The following is a 23,568-nucleotide window of genomic DNA, read 5'->3' on the forward strand; positions in this document are numbered from 1 at the left end:
GGCTGTGGTAGGAAGAAAAAACTGACCATATTTCCATGTACATGGAACATCCAAGAGGTATTCCCTGGGCTTTTGGGGTCTGTGTCATAGACAATTAAGCTTGGGATTTAGTCTAATATGGCAGATAAGGATCCTTAACATTTGTATTTAGAGTAGACATGATAAAGCCCCAATTAAACATTTTAAGCCCCACTGATTTCAGTGGAAGAGATTTAAGTGCTTGCTGAACTCTTAAAATTGCAATCAACGTTCATAACTTTGGCTGTATCACAGAGATTTTGTTAACAGTAAGTATGTCACTTCCTTGATTAAAGTTACCAGGTTTCCGTCATCTCTTCTTGAAAGGAGAGTTAGTACAGAAAAGATGACTAATGGGTTTGTAATGGAGTGTCACTTAAGGCCTGGTGCTGGAAGCTGTTGCGTCACCAACTGATCTGTCAGGAATCATGACATCTGGGTGAGGCACCTTATGACACACTGTGTGTGTGTGTATCACTCCCAGTACATTTTCAGAGAATGATTCTGGGAACCGTTGTCCAGGCCTTTACAGGCTGGCTAAGGAAATATTTTATATACAGGCATACATCAAAAAATTATTCTGGGAACTTCAACCCCAGAGGAGTAAACACTTGCGAAGTGTTAGAACTGTTCCCTCTCACAAAGAGGTGAGCGCTAGCAGCATTTATGGTCCAAGAGCAGGAGACTCCACTTTTCTGTTCTTTTTTTGGTAACATTTGTAAAGACCCTGAGTTTCATAGAAATCAACCCCAGCTACAAAATTGAAGCTATGGACATGAACACTTTCAGTCAGCCTTATTGAGAAACAATACTTATTAGACTGCATTCCTTTTAGTTAGAGCAGTCAGTGGGATTACACCACAATTGTCTATATGAGAATTTAGTTGAATTACTCGCTGAGGAAAGATAAACAATGGGACATTTCTCCCTTTCCGATCTAAACTTGGCTGAATAATCTCGTTAGGTAATGATCATGTGGGATATTTTACAAAATGCTTGCATAGCTTTAACATACATATTTGTGGCTTTACAGTTATATTTTGGATTTATTCTGAAATAGATCTATGCAGCTGACATTTTGGAAAATCAACATTTGCTGCTTTTGTATTATTCCAGTCCCATATAACATAGTTTGTTTGCCGTCACTGTGACCAGTCACTGTGAACTAGATGTTCAGCTCGGCATTTGAAGAATTCCAGAAGAATGTCCATGTTAATTTGTAGTAGCAAATACATATAAAGAACTGTGGCCCATTAGAGCATGACAGGAGACTCCTTCTCATGTATCACCACTCACCTGTATTAAATATTCTGTAAACCAAATTAGAATTTGGATTAGGTTGGTAAAATCCAAGGCAAGACCTTGAAAGTTCAGACAAATCCCTCTCAGGGTATGATGGTATAATGGAATTCATTGCACATTATTCCACCATCAATCAGAGCATGCCTAGTCCCTTACAGGACCTTGTGTCATATCAATATGTCTCTGGGAATGGTGCCTGCTTCAGAAGGAAAACGGCAGTATTTTCTCTGTATTTCCAATCCAGCTGCATTTCAGTTGCAGTTCAATATGATGTACTCACACTCTGCAACCTGGCAGCAGAGAATTAACAGAGATCTAGCTTAGTCTAAAAAACTATTTGTTTAGGATATCTTCCATGCAAACATGCAGTCTTAGGAACTTCTATGGATTCTAGCCAGAAAGGTTTATAAACTTTGACATGGGCATTAATGCAGCAGAAAAGCTTGATGCAAACACGGCATGAGCCCCCTTTCCCTCTCTCCTCTTCTTAAAGGGGAGGGCATTTAAAGTCTGAACCTGGTTTGATATTCTGCTTCAATGCGCTAGCTGATTTGTACAAAACTATTTTTTCTGTATTTAGACAAAATGTAAAATGACCGATACAATGAGAAGAAGTGGATGAGGGAGGAGAATGAGTGGAGCACAGGAGCTTGAGATTTGCTGTGGCCTGGTCTCGTGGCGCTGCCTCCCGGTTTAGCGCAGGGGTGGCTCACCTCCAAATGTATGTTGGACTACTGTTGCCATCGCCCCTGACAACAGGGCTGATGGGAGCTGGAGTCCAAAGGACACCTGGAGATCCCCTTCCCTTAACTGAGACAAAGAAAGCATGAAAAAGGCCACAACATTTCACAGCCTCTTTTCATAGAAAATGTGCACTGGTTGAAAGAAATACATTGAATGCAATATCCCGCTTTGCACAGAATCTGCACAGAATTTTTCATATTAGAAAATACTTTTCTTCCTTTGACCCTGCAATCTTTTGTTCCTTGGGACGCCACTGGAGGGTGAAAGGATGGAGAGGGAGATTCAAACTCAGAAGGAGGGCAGGAAAAGGTGTGGTGCTGGAGGAAGGCATGACTCTGGAGGAAGCCCCCCAACAAGCCCTCAGACCAGGGAGAAAAATATGCCAGCAGGTAGTTAATTTTCCTTCCCTTGTTTGCAATGGAAGGGAAATTGTGAAAGAAAGAAAACACTGGGAAAAGGACGGAGGAGCCAAAGAGCACTCCTTTCCCCCTTACTGCACTTCCACCCTGCTGGCAAGAGCCCAGGAGGGCACTGGAGAAGGTGGCTCAGCCGCCTTCGATTCTCTCTGTCCCACTTTAGGATTGCAGCCTTAGCCTAGGGCAGAACAGAAATTTGTCCTCCTCTTGCATCGTGCTGAGCTGGCAGGATGTGGGAGGGACACACTTGCCCTTCTCTGTCCCTATATCTCTATTTTTAAAAACCATTTGCACCCCCTGGTTTGGGGAGATAGGGAAGGCTATGGATCCCCCAGAACTGCCCCGCAGCCCCTTTCTAGCCCTTCTGGTGTCAGAGCTCTGATACTGATTCTGGCCAGAACTGTGGATGCTGCTGTGGTGGAAGAGAGGGACAATCTGGATCTCCTTCTCTGAGACTGAAGCTCCAAGACCCTCCCAGAAGCCAAAGGACTTCAGGCTCAAGGATATAATTCTAGGCCTATTACTTTAATGGCACCTTTTATTATGTAATATTTTTTCCAATGGAAGTTGCCTTGTGAAGGCTATGTCCTGAAAGATGATCCAAAAACAAATAAATGTCCTTGGAAGTATGTCCTATTGAACTTACTTCTGAATAAATTTCCACAGGATAAAGTTGCAAGTTTTGGTGTTGACATGTTTATGAATGATATTATGTTTTCAACGAAAAGCAAAAATTTCCTGTCTGAAAATACTTAATGTGAAAAATAAACGGATAAATAAATATCCTGATTGTGTGTGTGGATATGTGTGAGTATGCTTACACACACACACGCCTACACAGCACTGAGCTCAGGGCAGCTGCCCCAAAATGGAAATCCTTGAGTTTCTGCTTTGTTCTCTGTGACATGTAGAAGGTACCTAATGTCCTCATGTCCTTATGCGTGCAGTGGGTGTGCAGGATGTGGCCAAGCACACCCAGATAGATAGATAGATAGATAGATAGATAGATAGATAGATAGATATTTTTTTAAAAACAGGGATCAAGGTAAGCAGAAAGAGAGAAACACAGGCAGGATATAAAGACTGGAATGGATCTGCAGCTTCTGCCTGCGACTGTCTCTGGAAGCCGTGGTGGGTGACTGGTTCCAGCGCAGGCAGTAAGGGAGGAAGAGGGACTCCCTCCTTTGCAGACAAAAGGCGCTGAGCCACTCCAGCCTTTTCCTTCTGCCGCCACCTGTCTCTGTCTGAGCTCCGGTTGCCACCTTTTGTGGAGAGAGCTCTGTAGGGTGAGGGGCTGCTTTTGTGGCAAGCAAGTAAAAAGGGGAGGGGTCATCCTGTCCCCGGCCCTCCAGATCTGGCACAGGTATTTTTATCGGAAGGAAAAATCTCCTGTTTTGGCTTCTTGCCCACACTTGTCGTAGTTGTTTGATTAGCATTTTGTCTCTATATCTCTTCTTTGATCTCCTTGTCATTCTCCCCTCCCCATTCTCTTCATTTAAATAAATGAATGAATGAAATTCCCTGGGTGCGCACCCTAATGAAATGTGCTGTCTATAATGCTGTGTCTTTCTGTGCACTGGTTGGTGCTGGTGGCCAAATGCTTAGTGGGATGACATCAAGCCATGGGTAAGTTGCATTCTATGCTATGGAGGCAGACAACTCCCAGTGTTGTCAGAGATGCCGATGAGAAAGGAGATGTAGAATGAAGAAAAAACAGCGAAGAAGAAGCTGGCAACACACTGAAACATGTTATTTCACATGGCTGTGAGCTGCATTTATCATTTTGTTTCGTTTAAATGTTACAGAAAACATAAGGAACGTAAACACAGGCCCTAGAGACTCAATCTGGCCCCTAACAACTTCCTATCAGGTCCCCAGCATAATTCACAATCCCAAACATTTCAGATACATTGTAGAATCATAGCAAACGGCTCTTTGCCACCAGTCTCAGTGTGAATAACAGAATATTTCTGAGAGTCCATCCTTTGCTTTGCTTGATACCTTCAGACACAACCAAGGAACTCTTTACATTAAAAAGTCCTTGGACTCAGACTCTGGATTTTATGGTACATAAAAAGGGAAGAGTCTGCCAAAGTCTGTTGCTGCTCACATTAGGAAGGCAAGAGTTAAATAGCTCTTAGCCTTTGCTTCAGCTTGCACTGGAGTAGTTTAGTAGGTCAGATTAACATTGCTTGACCATCAGACCCTGCTCAATTCAAAATAAGCTGTGTTAAAAATTAGCTGTCAAGCTGAGATGTGTGTTTTTAGGTTTTATCTGATAATAACTGAATGCTTTATACGCCAGTCTTCAGTGTGGCTGCTTTTAAGCTTCTCACCTTCCCATGGTGAAGCCACTACAAATCACAACAGTAATATTCACAGCTCATGCAGTCTGTTGAGACTCCCAATATAGGGCTTGCAACTGGCATGACTCCTTTGATTACAGAGCGCTTCCAAACTCCCAACCACTTGCTCCCAACATTTTCTCCATGAGCAAAAAACATGCTCAGTGCCACATTCAAGCTGCCAAATTGGAAAGACCACATTCTTTTGCCTCTGTAAATTCAGAATGTATTTTACTTACATATTCTCTCAAGACTCTTTATTTATAAATCATAGCCATTTTATGAAGATACATTTGCCACATAAGTAATATGTACATAAGATACATGTTTAAAAACAGAAGGTGACTGTTACAAAGCCCACCTAGAAATTCAACAAAAGAAACCACCTTCTGGTTCTACAGTATCCGTAGTGTAGGGTTGCGGAGCAGTTGTCTTCTTTGCCAAAGGGCGTTAAATGATCTCTTAAATTCCATTCCATGAAAACATCAAAAGAACCATGAGAGTTCACAAGATTTTCTAAGTGAATCAGGTAAGGGTTTGTTCACTAGAATAAACATTATCTGGTGAGCAGCAAGCTGCAACTCCATTAATAAGTGTTTTATTTTATTTGCATGCTTTAGCTGTCCAGAAGATCTTAAATTGTTATCTTCAGAGATCCAGATGCATGCCATGTGGTGTTTGTACAACTAAAAATGAAGGGGTCTATTCTCATCTCGATGTGTGGGGAATCCCTGAACACCAAGAGAAGAACATATCCTTAAGGGTTAAAGGAGGGAACACATGTTTATTTGATCACAGGGCTTAAGGTGCTGATTTATATTCATTATATAGACGGCTGACTGCAATACTGGAAAATGTTTTTGAATTTGGAAACTGACAAGCACATTTATCTGACTTCTAGTTTTGCTTTGATTTTTGAACCTGGCAGAAGAGTACACATACTTTTGCCATAAAAGTAAGCCTATGCAGATTGTTCCATTTACTGTCAGGTCTATGGGTGGCCCACAGAACTGACAAATATTTGGCTGCCCAAAAAGATCCAGTAGCCCTCCCCCCCAGGATCTCTTACTAAATGATTGATAGTGTTGCCAGAACAGCCCTTTAAGTGGGCTGCGCAAACCAAGAGTCCACTCTGAGCGATGCACAAATCAAGAGCCAATTTTGAAAGGAATCATAGGGCACATACATACACCCTAAAAAATATTAGGTACCCCCCCAAAAAATACTGTGTGTCCTCAGTGATGCTTTGAATTGTGTATGCAAAAGTTGAAAGAGAGGTTTGTCTGATGTGAGAAATGCTTAATTTTCTGAGTGAATACATACAACGTATTTCTGAGATGGTAGCTTGACGTGAGAAAGGATATTTTAGAAAAACGGTACATATTTTAATTCTCTCTGCTGACATGATTTAGTAGTAGAGTTGGACAGTATAATATTCAGTATATTTTCTTCCAGCGCTCAGAAGTACAAGCTGAGAATCAAATCAAGAATTTTTGCAAAATTAGAATGCCATGGGAAGCAGACACTCCAACCCGGAGTCAGGGGTAGGGCTCCATGCCATGTGCCATTTTCCTCTTTTAAATCCAATCCCTCTTTGAAATCAAATATATGTTTAATATTATACAATTGAAGCAACTTCTAGCTGGCAAATTATATCAGCTTTGCTTTCTGATTAATGACTGTTTCTATTTTGGACAGCAGAATCGATCAGTATAGGAAGCAGCCTGTTTTGCAAAAGACATTGTCTTCCAAGCATTAGAACAAGACTGGTTGTAGGTTACACAGATAGGCATAAATATCCTTTTTTATAAAAAATAATAATAATCAGGTAATGTTACTAAAAAGGCTAGTTTGGGCTAATTTACTGATCCACATGGTTACAGTTGTTGTGGTGGTGCAGGACTGAACCAGGGCAGTTGCACCCAGCTACCAGGAAGCACAGTGGACTTCAAGAAGAACCTTGCTTACAAAACGAACTTACCTTGCATTAATGAGGTACTGTGCTAGGCTGATGTTTGCAGGGGATCCTGTGATTGTTACTTGTCGTTCTGCTGAGCCTTCTGTGGCATTTGCAATCTTGATCTGCGCCCCTGACATTTGCCTGATTTCATTTATCTTACTGCCTTGTCTGCCAATGATGCAACCTATTAGCTAAAATAGGACAAAAACAGAGTTTAGGGCAAGAGATGGAAGCAAAAAAAATCTTCTCACAGCAAACAGGGGGGTTATCATCCAAGCTGCAATCCAAGCGACTAAGCCTACGATAAGATGACCTTAGGCAGCAGAGCCAAGTACCACTAAAGGGCAGACAGTGGTTAATTTCACTAGAAATTATATTTTTCTACTATTTTTCTACTATGTAGCCATTTTCCACCCCAAGCACCAAAATATCTTGGGTCAGATCTGGATTCACTGGTCTTTGTCAAGGGGCATAAATATCTAAAAACTGAACAAAATAGCTTTAAGTCTGCAGGGATTGCTTTTCAAGCTATTGTATTTTAGCTTCTTCAACTAGGACACAGCAGGATGGCATGTGTAAGATATTTCTCAAAGCATCTTGTACATCAATTGTTGCTGGCATCAATTTTCTCGAGAGACAATGGAGTGTGCCTCCATTGGGTGAAGTTTTCAACCACTGTGGTAGCACCAAAGTGTGTATGGAGGTTGCAGGCTACCCAGACAACAAGACCCTCCTCTTGGCCTTGCTGATGTGGTCAGCAAGGAAAGTAGAGCAGTATGCTTGACACCAGCTTGGCTGCAGGAGTAGGCAGAAGGAGGTGTACAAGGCGCCATCTAACAATCTTAAGGTCTCCACTCCAGATTTGTGTAAGGTTTACTCTTCAGACTTTTCTTCTCCTGAAGACATCCCATAAGGCAGGGGAGGTTTAGGACCAAAGTTTTCTTTCTCCTAGATGGGCTACCTTCCCAGGTGGACGAGCCCCACCTGCCCCTCATTTCCCCTTCAGCACCTGCAGAAACTGCCTTCTTGACTGTTGGATCCACTCTTGGTCTCGTCTGTTCAATCCGCCAGAGCCTGTCTTTGCATGCAGCGGAAGTCCCTAGCCCACCAAGGGTTTGAGACCCATCGACTCCCCTTACCTGGCTTAGCTGGCCAGTCAAAGCTGTTCCTGGGATTGTGGCCGCTGTCACATGCTGGCAGCTTTTAGGAGCCACAGGTGACAGCTGAGTTCAGGGTGGGGACCAAAGGTGGGCAAACTACCCAAGAAGGAACATGACGTGTCCCCCACCAGAGGTACTACCCCTTCGCTAACACCCCTAATAGCTCTATATAAATAAAGACAGGAATTCAAATGAAAATGCTATTAAGTGGTTAACTTAGGCAAAATAAGGTTAGCAATAAAGGTTGCCAACTTTTTCCCTAACCAGGTTCCTACATCTTTAATGGGGTTGCCAGTCTGATCTGCCTGGGTCATAGGGTGACATTGGCGGGGGGCTCACATTGGCCCCCATGCCCTACTCTCACTCCAGCTGATTTATGCACATTGTAAAAGGCGCAGGAGCCCCTCAGGCTGCAAGTTTTCAAGAATTGACTAATCTAGTCTTAAAGGCTGCAAGAGAAAAAGAGGAAATGCAGTTGATAAAGAACGCACTAGCCTCCCTAATCTCCCACACTTTGCCCTGAAGGCTCTTTTGCGCATTAAAAGCTGCCCATTAGAAAACCACCACTGTGTCCCTCAGAGATATTTCCTCCTCCCCTGCATGCCTCTCAAATTATCCTCCTTTTTCTCCACTGTAACTCATTTCACACCTAACTTCTATGTCCTGACCTACCTGAATTGTAAACACTTCAAGGTTTACAGTTGGTCTGGTCTGACAGTACTTTCATATCTCAGACCACTTCATAAGCACTCACAACTATCACCTCCAGAGTGTTTTTTCTTCTTAAGTTGATCTCTAAAAATTTTGTGTGGATTTTAAAGGATATATTCCAATTTGTCCTTAAACACAAGGAAATGGGATGGAATAGATGGCATTTTTCATGACGCACCAGCCCAACACAGGTTTTGTTATTGGGTCACCCCTGGTCAAGGGTGGCCTGGGATGGAGAGGCAATCAGAGTCTTCAGTGACGAAAGCAGATCAAGGAGTACCCACAGACTTATGCACAGTTTAGGGGAACATGCACCCACTCACCCTGAACAAGCTGAACATCACACACCTGAGCAGACAAACCTCCTATTAACAGTACCTCTACCTTGTCTGGATTAAGCTTTGGTTTATTGGGTTACATCTAGTCTCACTGACTCACCTGAATTTGATAAAAAGGAGAACTTTTCTTTTCTTTTTTTTCTTTTCTTTCTTGGGTTTTATAAACAAGAATCATGTTATACAAGCAAGTATACCAAGTTTTCTCATGTCATTTATATATCACAAAAACAGCATAAAAAAGGAGAACTTGAGTTGTGTGTCCTCCAGCTCACTCCAAACCTCCAGATGAACTCACTCAGTGCCTTCATGCAGTGGTTAAAAAGCATAAGAGAGAGAACAGAAGTCTGTGGAACCCCAAAGCACAAGTCCCAGGAAGTTGAACAACAATTCCCCACTCCACCTTCTGGAATCAGCCATCCAAGCAGAAACAGAACCACAGCAAAGAGTGCCCCAGTTCCCAGACCCAGCTCAAAAGAAGGAAGCCACAGCTGATGGTTCCTCATCCAGAGAGGTACTGCCTTGCAAAACTGTAAGTGTACAGTATTTCCCTTAGCTGGCTAGGGCAGATGGCTCTGCCTTCATGGTTAAGTTAAGATCTGAACTAGGGACTCCCCAGTTCACTCTGAGTGACTATGCTATATCAACTATGATAGGTAAGAGATATAAACAAATCTCAAGAAGAAGAGAAATTAAGTGTACTTACATCATTTGGAATAGTGAGCTCATGGGAACTGGTTGGAGTACTGGTATCCAATCCTAGATTTGAAGGACAAAAGAGGGGGAAATTACAAGGGTGATTTTGAAACAGGGAGAAGCAAAAACTGTGGCATTCATAAGTTTTTTAGTTTTAAAAAGTGGAGCAAAGAAAAATCTTGAGCAGCTAGCTCAGCAAAAAATAAAGCCAGAACTGCAGATATTAGAGCTATGTACTAATTGGAATGCAATATTTAAAAAGACATTGGCTCCTACCAAAATAACAATAGAATATATATATATATTCATCATATATATATGATGCTGTTAAAGGAAAATAGAAAACTGTAGATTTCAATTAGCAATAAAGTTAGAAATCCAACACTTGGTTGTAAAAAATAAATAGATGGCTCAAATTCAAACTTCCAGAAAATAAAAAGTGGGAATCTAAAGCCAAAAAATACATATGAAAACTGAAAAAATACATAAATATGGGGAGAAACTACGCAAGCTATAATGTTATACAGGGAATTAGTCAATTTGCAGAGGATTGGAAAGAAGGGTGTTTTAAAGGAATAGGGACGAAATACCATTAAGGTTGCAATAGGCTAGATTAAATTTGGATGGATAAAAGGGAAGTGTTTAGGAAATGCAATTAATGTGTTAACATTCAAAATTACAGATCTACACAGTCCACAATAGTACAAGGAACAGATTCAGGAGCAGCGAGTTAATGAAAAGAATAAGGAAAAGAGTGCAGTACTTTTTAAAGTTTATTTATCAGATACACCATATATCCATGTCAGTTCTACTTTATCCATTTTAATTTTTTGTAAGCAAATGTTTCAACAGCTTACAGGTGTTTTATTTTCTTTGTGTACCCAACAAATTTGTCCATTTAAATTAGATTACTATGTCTAAATCCAGCCAATTCTGTCATAATATTTAAATGTCATGTCAACTGATTTACTGAACACTGTGTACTCAATTCAGTTTCCCACAAAAGTTTTGATGTATGTGATAAAAATGTTATTAATTGCCATTCAAAGTATGTGCCAGTGTGCAGAGCTTGTCTTCTGAAAATACGTAAATCTATAATTCTACTGAAACAAATTTACCGGTAATTATTTCAAACATAGTCAATATACTAAATTTAACATAAGGTTGCCATACGTCCAGAATTTTAGAAAATTGGCAAAATGTCCAGGATTCTGAGGTAAAACTCAAAACAACTTTGAGTTCCCTAAAAGAATCTCAACAACTTTGAGTTACATCCCTCCCCCCCCAAAAAAGCTCAGCAACTATTTAACAACCCTTCATTAAGAAAATATATTTGTGGCTGAAGAGGGCATTTTGTTCAATCATCAAGGCAGAAGAAGGTATTCCAGGTAATTCATTAATACAGAAATTCAGTAAGAACTTGAATCTGCAAAAATATATATCAATGATCCACAACACACAAAATTTAGTTCCGGTTTACGCAGGCTCCCTTTGAAAAGCAAACGTGCAATTTTAACCACCAAAAACTCCAGGCACCTGGCACATCCTGAGTGGCTCCTAACAACATTTGATGCCTGATAAAAAAGAAACCCCAGTTCTTAAGTTGGTGGTGAAATTGAGGTAAAAACCCAGAACAAAGCAAAAATGTTTAGCGATGACAAAGGAAATGTGATCAAGGGAGCCACAGGAGGGGAAAGCGTAACAACCGACAGAGATTAATGAGTGAAAACAAAAGGAGCATTGGCCATTGACGACATTTAGCGCTGCAAATGTTGCAATGGCCCACGGGAAACAAAGCTGTTAAGAAGAAGGACATCCCCAGGGAGTCATGGGTACGTACCAGGGAAACCAGGGGTGGTCTGCCCAAGGGGAGTAAAGGGGGGATGCTGCATAGCCAACTGGTGAAGCTTGGTCAACTGCAGGGCAGGATGGGAAATTAGAACTAACCAATCAAATGGAATTATTTCAGAGTAGAAAAAAACCATCTTAACACGTTTCAAAACTGGATTAATTAAAATTAAATAATAAAAAAGTTTTAAATCATTCACTCTAGTCTACTAATAGAAAAGTAAGTTAAAATTACATTGCTACCGTTATTACATGTAAATGGCTACTGTTAATATCTTTAACTACTGTTCTGTATAATATTTACAATTTAAAAACCAAAATATATAACATGCATAAAATGGGGGTGGGGGTTAATTTGTATCTGGGCCACGGTACTTTCTATAGCAACGCTGGCACAAAGTTATCTGAGAAACCTAGCATTTGACTAAATGTTTCACTGCTAAGGAGGGTCATTCATAGATGCTTCCTTGACATTTAGATACTCAGAAAGTAATGCTGCCCAGAACAAATGGAAGAGAAAATAGAAAACGGAAAGCAATTTACATGCGTTGGACTCACGTCTGGATGAGGGATGGCATACTGCCCTTGAATTGTGAATGCCTGCAAATGACAAAGACAGATTAAAGATTCTCAGCAGTCATGTTTCAGAATAGCTTGCGCTTCAATTTTTTATTTTATGTTTTAAGAGAGTGTGCTTGTTTTCAATTTATGAATGAAAAATTCAAAGCTTAAGGCCCATGACCTGCAATCCAGAAACTTTGGCTTGCCCAATTCTTTGATGTGTGGAGTGGGATATCCTATCTCAAAACCTGCTTTTGGAAGCTCCTTTTGTTTCAAAAGTGGTTTGTAATGCAACTGGAGTGGGTGGCAGGGAATACCGCCCATGTTTCTAAAGGCGTTACATAGGAATATTCCGAAGTAGCCCAATTTGGACAGTTGTTTTCAGTTATGGGTCTCCAGAATTGGGTACCTGACAGTAAATACACTTGGTGATACAATTCTAAATCTGGGATCCCAAATCCTCCTCCTTTTATCGGTATTTGCATCTTTTACACAGATATTCTTGGAACTGAAGAGCCACAAAGGCATTTTCTAAACAAAGATTTAATTTTGTGAAAGTATTTGCTCAGTATGAGAATTGGAATTCCTCTTAAGATATAAACTAGTCTAGGTATTATATTTATTTTAAGAGCACTGACTTTTCCCCACAGGGTCAGGTTCAATAACTCCCACCTGTCAATGCCTATTGATACCTCATGATATATTTTGTTGATGTTTAATGACACTATTTAGATAAGTCTTGTGGTATTAATATGCCTAGATATTTAATGTTGTCTATGCAAATATGAGATTGGTATTGTTCAAATGGGTGAACCAAAAACTTATTTCCTATTAACATCAACTCCGATTTGGACCAGCTTATAGTATCTATATTTTGCATTAATATTGGAACAGTGCCAATTTCTCAAGTTTATAAAACAGAATTCCATCCCTAGAAATACTGGTGCATGAATAACTAAAAAATATTGGATTGGGACATTATTAATATGTGATACAAATATATGAGTATGTGATTAGTGGTCTGCTCTAAGGGTTATTTTATGCACAGGTCCTGTATGCTTCCATATCTGACATACCCTCAGCCTTCCCCTACCAAATTAACCTGTTCCAGACATGGCTTCCAACCTGGTTGGGGGAGGAGAGGTCGTAGGAACAGAGGCATGGCAGGGAGCATGCTGGTGTTAAGGGCGGCACAGGTAGGATTTGGGGACAGCAACAACAAAATTACATCTATCACATCAGAAAAGCAGTACTATACCAGACAGAAAAGTAGTAAAAGTTGAAAACTAACAGGCGCTGGCTGAGGTTGGGCCAAGACGGTGTGGTTTCCGGCTGAAGTCAAAATGGTGTCTGCTCTTACCTGGCCACCTGCAAAAATTATGGGTGCAGAGGCAGGTTTGGGGCGGTAAGGAATGGTGGCACCTTTGGGTGGTGACTGAGGACAAAAACATAAGGCAGTAAGAGAAAGTAAGCATGCATTCAAATTTGTTTCTTGCAAATTATTGCTATGGTACTGAGAATCCCCAAAATGTGATAGTGAAAGACTCAAAACAAGACTGATTGGTTTTGAATGCCTGAATTGTACAGGGTGTTCGAAAAGTAATGATACACCCCTGGACAGTGTAGCCATAGTGGGGGTATAGTTACGTTTTGAACACTCCACGTTTCCAGCCAGGTATGGTAGGGTAGCATTTACATACACAGATGTTAAAACTTTTTTGTTACATACTGTTCTCCACTGCTGGGATGTAACATATAGCCAGTATCTACTTGGTAGTAGAAAAGAAAGACTAACCAGGAAAACTGTGAGCCGCAATTGCTGTCAAAGAGATTTAATAATAATAATAATTTTTATTTATACCCCGCCCCACCCAGCCAAGGCCGGGCTCAGAGCGGCTTACAAGCAATAATAAAAACAAGTTAAATGATTACAACTTAAAAACAAAATTAAAAATACAACATTAAAATATTGAAACATTAAAATATTAAAATGTAGCCTCATCGCAGGAGGAGAAGGAAAAGAAAAAAGAAAGAGAGGGAGGGAGGGAATCAAATGGGCTCCAAGCCAAAGCCCAGGCGGAACAACTCTGTCTTACAGGCCCTGCGGAAAGAAATCAGATCCTGCAGGGCCCTGGTCTCATGAGACAGAGCGTTCCACCAGGCCGGAGTCAGTGTTGAGAAGGCCCTGGCTCTGGTTGAAGCCAATCTAACTTCCTTAGGGCCCGGGACCACTAGGGTGTTGCTATTTATGGACCTTGAGGACTCTCTGTGGGGCATACCGGGAGAGGAGGTCCCGTAGGTACAAGGGTCCTAGGCCGTGAAGGGCTTTAAAGGTCAAAAGCAGCACCTTAAATCTGACCCTGTACTCCACCGGGAGCCAGTGCAGCTGGAAAAGCACTGGGTGAATCTGCTCCCATGGCAGAGACCCTGTGAGGAGCCTTGCTGCAGCATTCTGCACCCGCTGGAGTTTCTGGGACAGCTTCAAGGGCAGCCCCGCGTAGAGCGAATTACAGTAGTCAAGCCTGGAGGTGACCGTCACATGGATCACTGTGGCCAGGTCGGGGCGGGAAAGGTCAGGGACCAACTGCTTGATTTATGTGCTATATTGCCCTGATGGCAGAGGGCAACCCTCCAGAGTTCCCTGCCTAGGCCTCAGAGCTCTCCCCCAGGCCACGTCCCATACTGGCCCAGCTTCTAAGTCTTTTGTCCTTGAACTCTGATAATGCCTCTTACATGTCTGACTAGAGGATAGTGAGTGACTGCATGTAGAAACCAACCTACGGTACAAAGGTGAAATCTACATCCATTGCTCCACCCATTTGCACTTGGCCCTCACAGCTGCCCAGAAAGAAAAGCGAGCATTGGACTGAAAATAACCTAAGCATCCCTCAATCACAGTTACTCAGATTTGAAAGACAGCCTGCAACAAAAGCTCTTGATCATCATTTGAAAAGACCTGCACCCTACCTCTAGCATCACCACACAGATTTGCTTCACACACTGAATAATGGCGTCAGGAGTGCCCGATATTGTAACCGCACGTTCTGTGGAGTTTGGTAACATATCACCAGCAACTTGCACTTGGGCTCCTGTAGACTTAAACACAAACAAAGGTGTTACAAGAAATGCACAGCTCACCACATCACACAAACTTTTCGCTCATTGTCGCATTTTTGACATCTCACTCACCCCGGAGGAGGGACGAGTGAGGAGGGAATGACCTCCTCCAAGCCTTGTGCTTTCTCCTCTGCCTTTCTCCTCCTGGTACATGGCTGGAGGGAGCATGCAAGCTTTTGCCTGGCTGTACTTTGTTCTGTTGTTCAGACTGTCAAAGTGGGGCTAGTTTCAGGGACAGTCCAAAGTGCCTGCTGTGCACCGCCTGCCACCCCTGCCAAAGCCTCGCAGCAATGGGAAAATTCCAAGTTGGCTGTTGTTGACACCACTTTCTGATCCTTGTCGAAATTCTTTGGCATTAATTTAAATGGTTTGGGTTTTTCTACATACTGAATTTGTATCCCACTCTTTCTTCAAGGATCTCAAGGTAATATCTCCCTATTTTCTCACAATTACGGTACCTTCTAAGGTAAGTTAGGCTGAGGGACAGTCTTTTCCCCAAGGCCACTCACTGAGGAGTGAAACCCACGTCTCCCTCCTCCAAGTATCTCGAGTTCAGTGGAACACTGCTGACTGAATGTCATTTAAAACCAGGAAACAATTTCATATGACAAATCCATAAGCACTAGAGTATTTCATTACTACAGAAGCTGTGTGGTTGTTTTGTTGCTGATGAAGTATGAAGCAGGAGGCAACTCAGGAGATCTCAGCTAACGTTTTAGATACACTGATGACATGCAGCTTTATTTATCTGTAACCTCTGAATCGGTTGTGGCTGTCAACTGTCCATGTCAGTGTCTGGACAGTGGTGGGCTGGATGAGGGCAGCAACATGCTTCTTGCTGGGATTTTTGTCTACCTACCTTTCTGTGCAATTTAGTTTACATGTAATGTTGCCCCACCTCTTGTATGCTCCAATTCCCTTCCTAACCTCCCTTTGGTTTGCCACTAAATGCAAACAAGGCAAATTGTGGTTTGCACAAATCACAGGTTGCTTGGTTCAGGTGCAACACAAACTATGTTTCCCCACCCACCCCTGCCACCGCGAAACAAGGAAACTGGAGCATGTGAAGGGAGGAGGGAGCAGGAAAAGGAAGCAAACAAGCCTAGATCTGATTCTATGAAACCTGAAACCCAAAAGGCCTGTATTAAGAGCCTCTTTCCTACAGAAAGACCACCACTCAAGAACCATCATTTCTGACAACTGGAAACTTCATCCAGAACACTGCTACTTTCTGTTCTTGGCCTCTAAGAAAGCCCTGCCATCCCTTCACCAGAGCTTTCAAATTCTGCTCCAGGGTAACCTGAGTTCTAAGTGGAGAAGATTCCCTGACATATATCACTTACAAACTCAGGAGAGGTATGTTTTAGGACACAGGCTCTGTTCGTAGGCGGCAATGGTGAAGCCTGGCAAGTCTGACCACTGACTGAGTATGAATCCTATAATACAGCCCCAAATCAAGGCACAGGTGTTCCATGATACATGTGCAGAGGAGAGACTGTAAGCAGGATTTCTCTGACAGTAGAAACTTTGAGACCCACTGTGCTAAAGAAAACAATCAATACTCTGGATTGCTGCCTACCTCCCTGATTTCTTTGATTTTGGAGCCTCCTTTGCCTATAAGGGATCCACATTGGCTTGCAGGAACTACAAGTCGCAGCGTTACAGGAGGCTTGCTTGTTACCGTGCTGTTTGTCATCGAAGCATTGATATCCTGAAATGACAATGTCAAGAAGAATTAGGCGAGGATTTATTAGTCCGCTGGACCCTTGAGAGGAACAGCTGAAGTACTTAGAGAAGGAATAAATACGAAGAAGTGTGATTTCACTGCATATATTGTACACTGCACTTATAGACGTTGAGGCACAATCCTGCTGATGTTTTTCTTCTGCAGGATTCATTGAAACAGATGTGCCTTGCACAACTACCATTTGTTTCAGCGGGGTTCACTCCCAGCTTAAGTATGTACTTCTGTGAAGACACACACTGTATATGTTTTTCATTTGAGACCAGACTGTTTTAGATTAGTGAGCCAGGAAAACGAGGCAATCTTCCTGCCCTTCATTACTGTCTGTGTAATGCATATCTAGCTTAGTGGAAAAAGCCAGTCTAAAAGCAACAGAAATGCATAACAGAAAAAAAAAATCATACTAATGATTGGGGTACTGAGAATTATTAGAACAAAAATATCCTGTCTATCTTCAAAAGGTACTTAAGGAATAGTAGGAATATTAAGCTTAGTTCCACACTACCTCTTCATGAAATGTTCACATGCTTGAATCCCCATGACGGGGTGAGCTCCCGTTGCTCGGTCCCTGCTCCTGCCAACCTAGCAGTTCGAAAGCACGAAGTAGATAAATAGGTACCGCTCCAGCAGGAAGGTAAACCGCATTTCCGTGTGCTGCTCTGGTTCACCAGAAGCGGCTTAGTCATGCTGGCAACATGATCCGGAAGCTGTACGCCGTCTCACTCGGCCAATAAAGCGAGATGAGCGCTGCAACCCCAGAGTCATCCATGACTGGACCTAATGGTCAGGGGTCCCTTTACCCTTTATCACATGGACAGCTTACTCCACATTGGACTAGCACGGAGGGCAGGGCTCTTGGGGGTGGGCCTGGGGAAACAACCAGGCTCCCAGGGGATTTAAACAGCCTGCGCTGGCCCCTGACACCCAGCTCTTCTTCAACAGATCAACCTCCCCACCCACTCCATTAATCTTGACTTTATCCCTACTGAATTGGCCTCCAGAAAAAGGGTATCCTGTTAAAGGGATCCGTGATGTGACAAGCAGGAAGTCTGCTTGCTCCTCGTCCAAAGAGGGTCCTTACACATTTAAGTGCTCTGGACAATGATGGGGTTGCTGGACAATGATGGGGTTCCACAGCTAGCCACCAACACCTGGTGACTGGAGAGCAGTCCCAACCCAGTGAACTCCCTATCCTTATGTCACAGAGTTTGGTCCCAAGGGATCATGCCATTCAGTCTTCATGGGTCTTCGCCTTAGATTGCTTCTGCCTGGCTCAGTCTGCTCCATCTTCATGTGACCTCCACAAGGACAGATTGTTCCAACCCCAGCAAACTCTGCTACCCTGGTCCACTGCCTCTCCTTTTGTTTTCTTTGGGTAAACCAGGAACAAAGCTTTGTGTTTGCCCTTAAAGTTCACACCTTTTTGTATCACGAATTCCAAGATGTCATGGGCGACAGGTTTTGACCACTTTTTCTGCATTAACCATTAATCTCTGTTGGACAGGATTAAGTCCAGATCCCCTTGTCCATTTTTTTACCTTTTGAGGTGAATGCTTCTTTACAGCATTTGGAAAACAATTCATGAGAAAAAGTTGGTTTTGGCTGTGCACAAACTCCTGTTTACATGGCATCCAGTTTGTACACATCTCATTAGCCACAATCCTATCTTTTATCTTGTATCTATTCTGCCATTTTTAAAAATGAAATAACCCATCTTGATGCAAAACAGATTAATTTGAAATGAGAAAAAGAACGACCAAGCTGCATTTTAAACTGTACACGGCTGAAGCTATTGCCAACACTCTCACATCTGATGAAGTCTCTCTCATCTCCACATGCAGCCATGTGGGTGAGGAAAAACAAAAAGGACAAAAATTAGGCTGGATGTTGTAACTGTGTCAGCTTGGAGATTCAGTTTCTAGATGGAGATTGTTGGCTGAATAGGTCTCTGCTAGGTGCAGTAGGTATCAGTTTGCAATCCTAGGATTCTGGGATAAGAAGCAGTGGCCTTCATTAGCCTTATCAAAACTTTTCCTTCTCCAGGATTTCCTTATTTGCTCCTCCTGAGAAGTTATATCCACCTTATGCCCCAAATTTCAGTGTCAGCTGCTGTTTCAAAGATATTAATCTATGAATTAGGAAGCCTTTGGTTCAAATTGCTTCTGCCATGAACTGGCTAGGTGCCTGGAGACAAACCTCTCACCATAGCTTCACTCTCCCAACATGTAGGAACTTAAGAAGCTGCCCTGCACCAAGTCAGATCATCTAAAGCAGAGGTTTTCACACTTTTTGAGTCCACGGCTCCCTTGACCAACTACATTCTTTCTGTGGCACCCCTGTGGGGTTCAGGAGCCCAGTTATGTCCCCCCTTGCCTGCAGAGCTTGCAGCCTCTCACCTTTTTTCAAACACCCTCCCTTGTGGAGTGTTCCCTCAATCTCTCTCCTCTTGGGAGTCCTCTGGGCAGCCGCAACTGCCACCCCTGGTCTCTCAGCTGCCCCCTCCATCCCAAAGAGAGGTGACTCCTCACACTGCCTTACAGGGGCCTGGGAAGCACCCCTTGGCCAGCCCCAGAGGCACCATTCCTCTGGAGGGCTTATAGCCAGGGTTGCTGCAACAAACAGCCGTGCAAGCCTTTGGGAGGCAGAGATGCAAGAGGAAATCAGAGGAGGGAGGAAAGGAAAGAGGGTCAGAGGCCAGTGTTCCCCGCAGCACCCCCGACTATCATTCAAGGCACCCCAGGGTGTCACAGCACATTGGTTGAAAACCACTGATCTAAAGCATGAAGGATAATGACCTAGTGCAGGGGTCAGCAACCCGCGGCTCCAGAGCCACATGTGGCTCTTTTACACCTTTGCCGCAGCTCCGGGGCGGACACTAGTGAGGGGAGGAGGCGCATTGTGTGCCCCAACACTCCCCACTGTTTTAAATGTTGCAATGGTTTTGCGGCTCCCAGGTTTTTTTTCTTCGGTCCAAGTGGCTCTTTTTGTCTTAATGGTTGCAGACCCCTGACCTAGTGCATGTTGAGTGCTCTGAACACCTGAAAAAGCTGTACAAATGTTACATATTATTGTTTAATACTAAATTTGGTTGAAACTCCATGAAAAAAGTGTAGCATCTGGGGGCGGGGCGAGGGGGGAATAGTCTCAGGTCTCCATATTAGATGCTTTAGAATTGTTGCTGCCTCCCCAGTCCAAATTAAAAAGTAGGACACAACAAACAGGGATTTTGTCTTTCTCACATGCAGCCAGAGGGGATTGATTTTCCCCAGAGAATGCAGAGAGGAAAATTAATGATCAGACAACATGCAAATGGCCTGTTATTCCTCTTCCATTGTTACTGCTGTGAGCATTTATAAAACAAATTCTGTATTAAAGCAAACATAAGGAAATTAAAACAATATCTGCAGAGTAGCCTGGGGTATGAGGAATTTCCATTTACTTACTTCTTCAAATTTTAGTGCAATCATGGAAAAAGCCTTGAAAATGGCATCCGTTGGGCCCGTTATCGTCACAATTCTTTCTGGACAGGAGCCTTCTGAGATGTTGATTCGAGCACCACTCTGCGGAAAGGGCAACCCCCCCCCCAAAAAAAAACCACATTTATTTGTAAAGTATCTACTTAACAGTTTACCAGCCTTGACTTGAAAAGTACGCTTTTCCGTGTTATCCAGTTTAACAGCATGTATATACCCCGCCCCCCGGCCCCCAGTGGTGCAGAGGCAAGGCAGAATTGAACGAAGGAATGGCAAGGCAGGTCAGATACAGCCACTGAAAGGATTGAAATTAAGGGCAGTTCTTTGAAAAAAATAAAACAAAAGCTGACATTGTACAGTTATACCTCGTATTGTGTTAAGTTCATGTTGCGTCTTTTCGGCTTGCGAACGTGGCAAACCCGGAAGTGTATACTTCCGGGTTTCGCCACGCGTGTATGCGCAGAAGCAAAAAGCATTTTGTGTGTTTTGCGCATGCGCAGAAGCGGTGCTCTAGTTACAGACCTTTCGGGGTGCGAATGGCACCCCGGAACCGATTTGAGTCTGTAACTAAAGGTACCGCTGTAATAGGCGCACAATAGTTTAGGAAAATAATGAAGAGTGTTGAAAACAAGAATGCCACCCATCAGGTGAGTCTAAAGTTACTCATGGGACAAACTTAAAACACATTTGCCATGATCCAAGAGCTCCACATTTGTGCCTATCTTCCCTTCCAAGCTGCAGCCCCTTGGACTGAAACTGATGTAGACTTTTCCCGGGGGCTTTCCAGGGCATACGAAGAGATCACGCAGTGGGCAAATGGCTCCCTCAAAAATCCCCGTGTGCATCTCAAGACTCATATGCAGGACTTTGGATTAAGGCCACTGTAATCAATTTAAATCTATATTTTTATGACTTGCATTTATAGCTTACACTTATATAATAAAAGTTAATCTGGAATCCCAGTTATGGGCTTGTTTGTTTTCAAATAATATTTTTATTGAAGTTTTTCAAAAACTACAAAAACACTTAGAACAAGAATATAACAAAGGTACAATGTTGTGTTAGTTCTGTATCACATAAACTCCAGCTTTTGGAATCCTGCTTGCGGGTAAACTATGGTTAGAGCTGATAATAATTTGTTGCATCATGACGAACGATGGTTTCCTGCTAACTGGAAGCAGAAGCTTCGAATCACATTCTCTCACATGCAGAGGAAGGAAGAAGGCTTCAAAACAACAAACCCATGGTATGTTGCTGGATGGGAATTATAGTCTGAATTAGTTTCTTTCTGTTAGGAAGATTTATGATTTAATTACCGTAATTATGAAGGACTATTTTGCTGGCAGAGCTAAATGCTCAAAACATGCTGGGAGCATTTCCACCCTGCTCTTTGGAATCACTTCCTTCACAATGGATGTGTGGTGAGACCCTCTCAAACAGACATATGCAGGGCATGAAAAATAATATTGTTCTAATAAATAGACTATAACAGTCTGGCTATTTTAACATCTTAGACAGAAAGGCTTTTTCCTGTTGAGGAATAATAGCAATGTGTAGTAAGAACAACAAATAAGACAGTGCTACAGCTTAAAATTTATTACCAGTCTAATAAATATAAAACAGAAAAGCTGAACTATTTTGAAGAAATATCAAGAGTCTGATATATCATTGCACATTTTTAGAACTGTCTAATAAACTGTTAATAACTTATAAAGATCCCTTCTATTACAGGAGGGAATACAAATGTTTGTATTTCGGTTTTTGTAGTTCTGTAGCATTTTCATATGAGGACAATCTGACACACACTAAAGTTGCAATCCTTTATTTCTGCTTACTTAGAAGCAAGTCTCTTTGACTCAACAAGAGTAAAAATGGTTAGTACTGAGTTGTAACTCACAATTAACCCCATGGGCTGTACCAGTTCAGACTGCAGGCATACTTCCATGCTTCTCCAAAATCCTTGCATACAGAAATCTAGCATGCTAGGAAGAAGGCTAGAAGGCCAGAGCCCTTTCCCCTAACATCTAAGCCCTACTATTGGCACGAAGGGAAAATGTGAGTATTAAGGGACTTTCAGCCCCATATCATCCCGTGACTTGTAACAGTTTTCCACATGCTTGGGTGCAAACATGTAGTGGGAACTCTTTTCTACTTGTGTAGAATTTAGAAACCCTGACTGAGCAACTTCTTTGTCCTTGCAAAGCCTCCTCAAGTGAGCAATGACTGAACAGGGCTCTTATTTCTTGACTAGTTTTCTATGTGCAGAGATATTTCTATTTATTCTGGCAGGGTATGGATGAACATTCAGTGTGTGAGTTCTTTTATGTGGCAAGAAGAGGTACAGACATGTAATTCTTTAGTTCAGTGAGAACTAAAACCGTATTTTAAAGATTAATTGATGTAGATTCAGAGCAGTAATCTGATCTTACCGAATTGTTTTTGGGTTTTTTAAACAGTTAGTTTGGTAAGAAGCTCTGAATTAAGCTTTCAATATTTATATCACCAATAATTTAGGATGGTGTGTATCAGGGGTCGGCAACCTAAGGTCCATAGGCCACAAGTGGCCCATGGGCACCGCGCTAAACCGGCGTGGAGCAGAGTGGGGACGACCTTCCGTGACGCTGGCCGGCTTCCCATTGGCTGCAGGAAGCTCCTGCAGCCAATGGGAAGCTGTGCACGCCTCCTCCACGCCAGAAGGAGCGCTGGAAATAGTGTTTGCACATGCGTGCACGCACTCCGGCCCACGGCAGGGTCTGCAGGACCGTGAACCAGCCCAAGCCACAAAAACTTTGCCGACCCCTGGTGTATATGGAATTATTCCATTTTATCATCACGTAAGGAACGTTAGGCTGAATGAGAGTGACTGCCCAAGTTCATCCAGTGAGCTTTATAGCTGAACAAGAGATTTTCATAGCTCAGGTCCCCTCTTGACTAAATTCAGTGCACTGTGCACGAGAAGGGAACATCACAAAAAAATGTGAATTACTGTTCATTGCAGATGTTTGGTTTTGGTTTTTTGACCACTTGGTGGCAGGATTGATTCATACATGTGAGCAATACAGCAATTCAGTACCACCACCAGGTATATATTTTCTGAAATTGCAGGAAAATTAAGTCAAAGAGTACAAAATTTACATC

At 42.5% G+C, this 23,568-nt stretch overlaps 1 protein-coding gene across 26 annotated transcripts in view; it reads right to left on the bottom strand.

The window, feature by feature from the left end:
• Positions 1-23,568, bottom strand: part of LOC310692376 (poly(rC)-binding protein 3-like) — a 256,230-nt gene that overhangs the window by 13,550 nt on the left and 219,112 nt on the right. For 19 of the 26 annotated variants that reach the window (XM_083473289.1, XM_083473288.1, XM_083473279.1 and 16 more), the window contains 8 exons: positions 20,401-20,517; positions 16,793-16,924; positions 15,064-15,192; positions 13,388-13,531; positions 12,079-12,135; positions 11,528-11,603; positions 9,698-9,750; positions 6,807-6,976 (listed from right to left, as the gene is read on the bottom strand). In XM_083473289.1, the coding sequence (XP_083329415.1) occupies positions 6,807-6,976; positions 9,698-9,750; positions 11,528-11,603; positions 12,079-12,135; positions 13,388-13,531; positions 15,064-15,192; positions 16,793-16,924; positions 20,401-20,517 (878 nt within the window). Of the gene's footprint in view, positions 1,329-4,209; positions 5,582-6,806; positions 6,977-9,697; positions 9,751-11,527; positions 11,604-12,078; positions 12,136-13,387; positions 13,532-15,063; positions 15,193-16,792; positions 16,925-20,400; positions 20,518-23,568 lie in introns of those variants that run through there. The other 7 variants (XM_083473292.1, XM_083473291.1, XM_083473283.1 and 4 more) reach the window with 5 other exon arrangements.

Source organism: Podarcis liolepis (assembly GCF_965112155.1).
Source record: "Podarcis liolepis genome assembly, chromosome: 13".
In the NCBI taxonomy this organism is placed as follows: domain Eukaryota; kingdom Metazoa; phylum Chordata; class Lepidosauria; order Squamata; family Lacertidae; genus Podarcis; species Podarcis liolepis.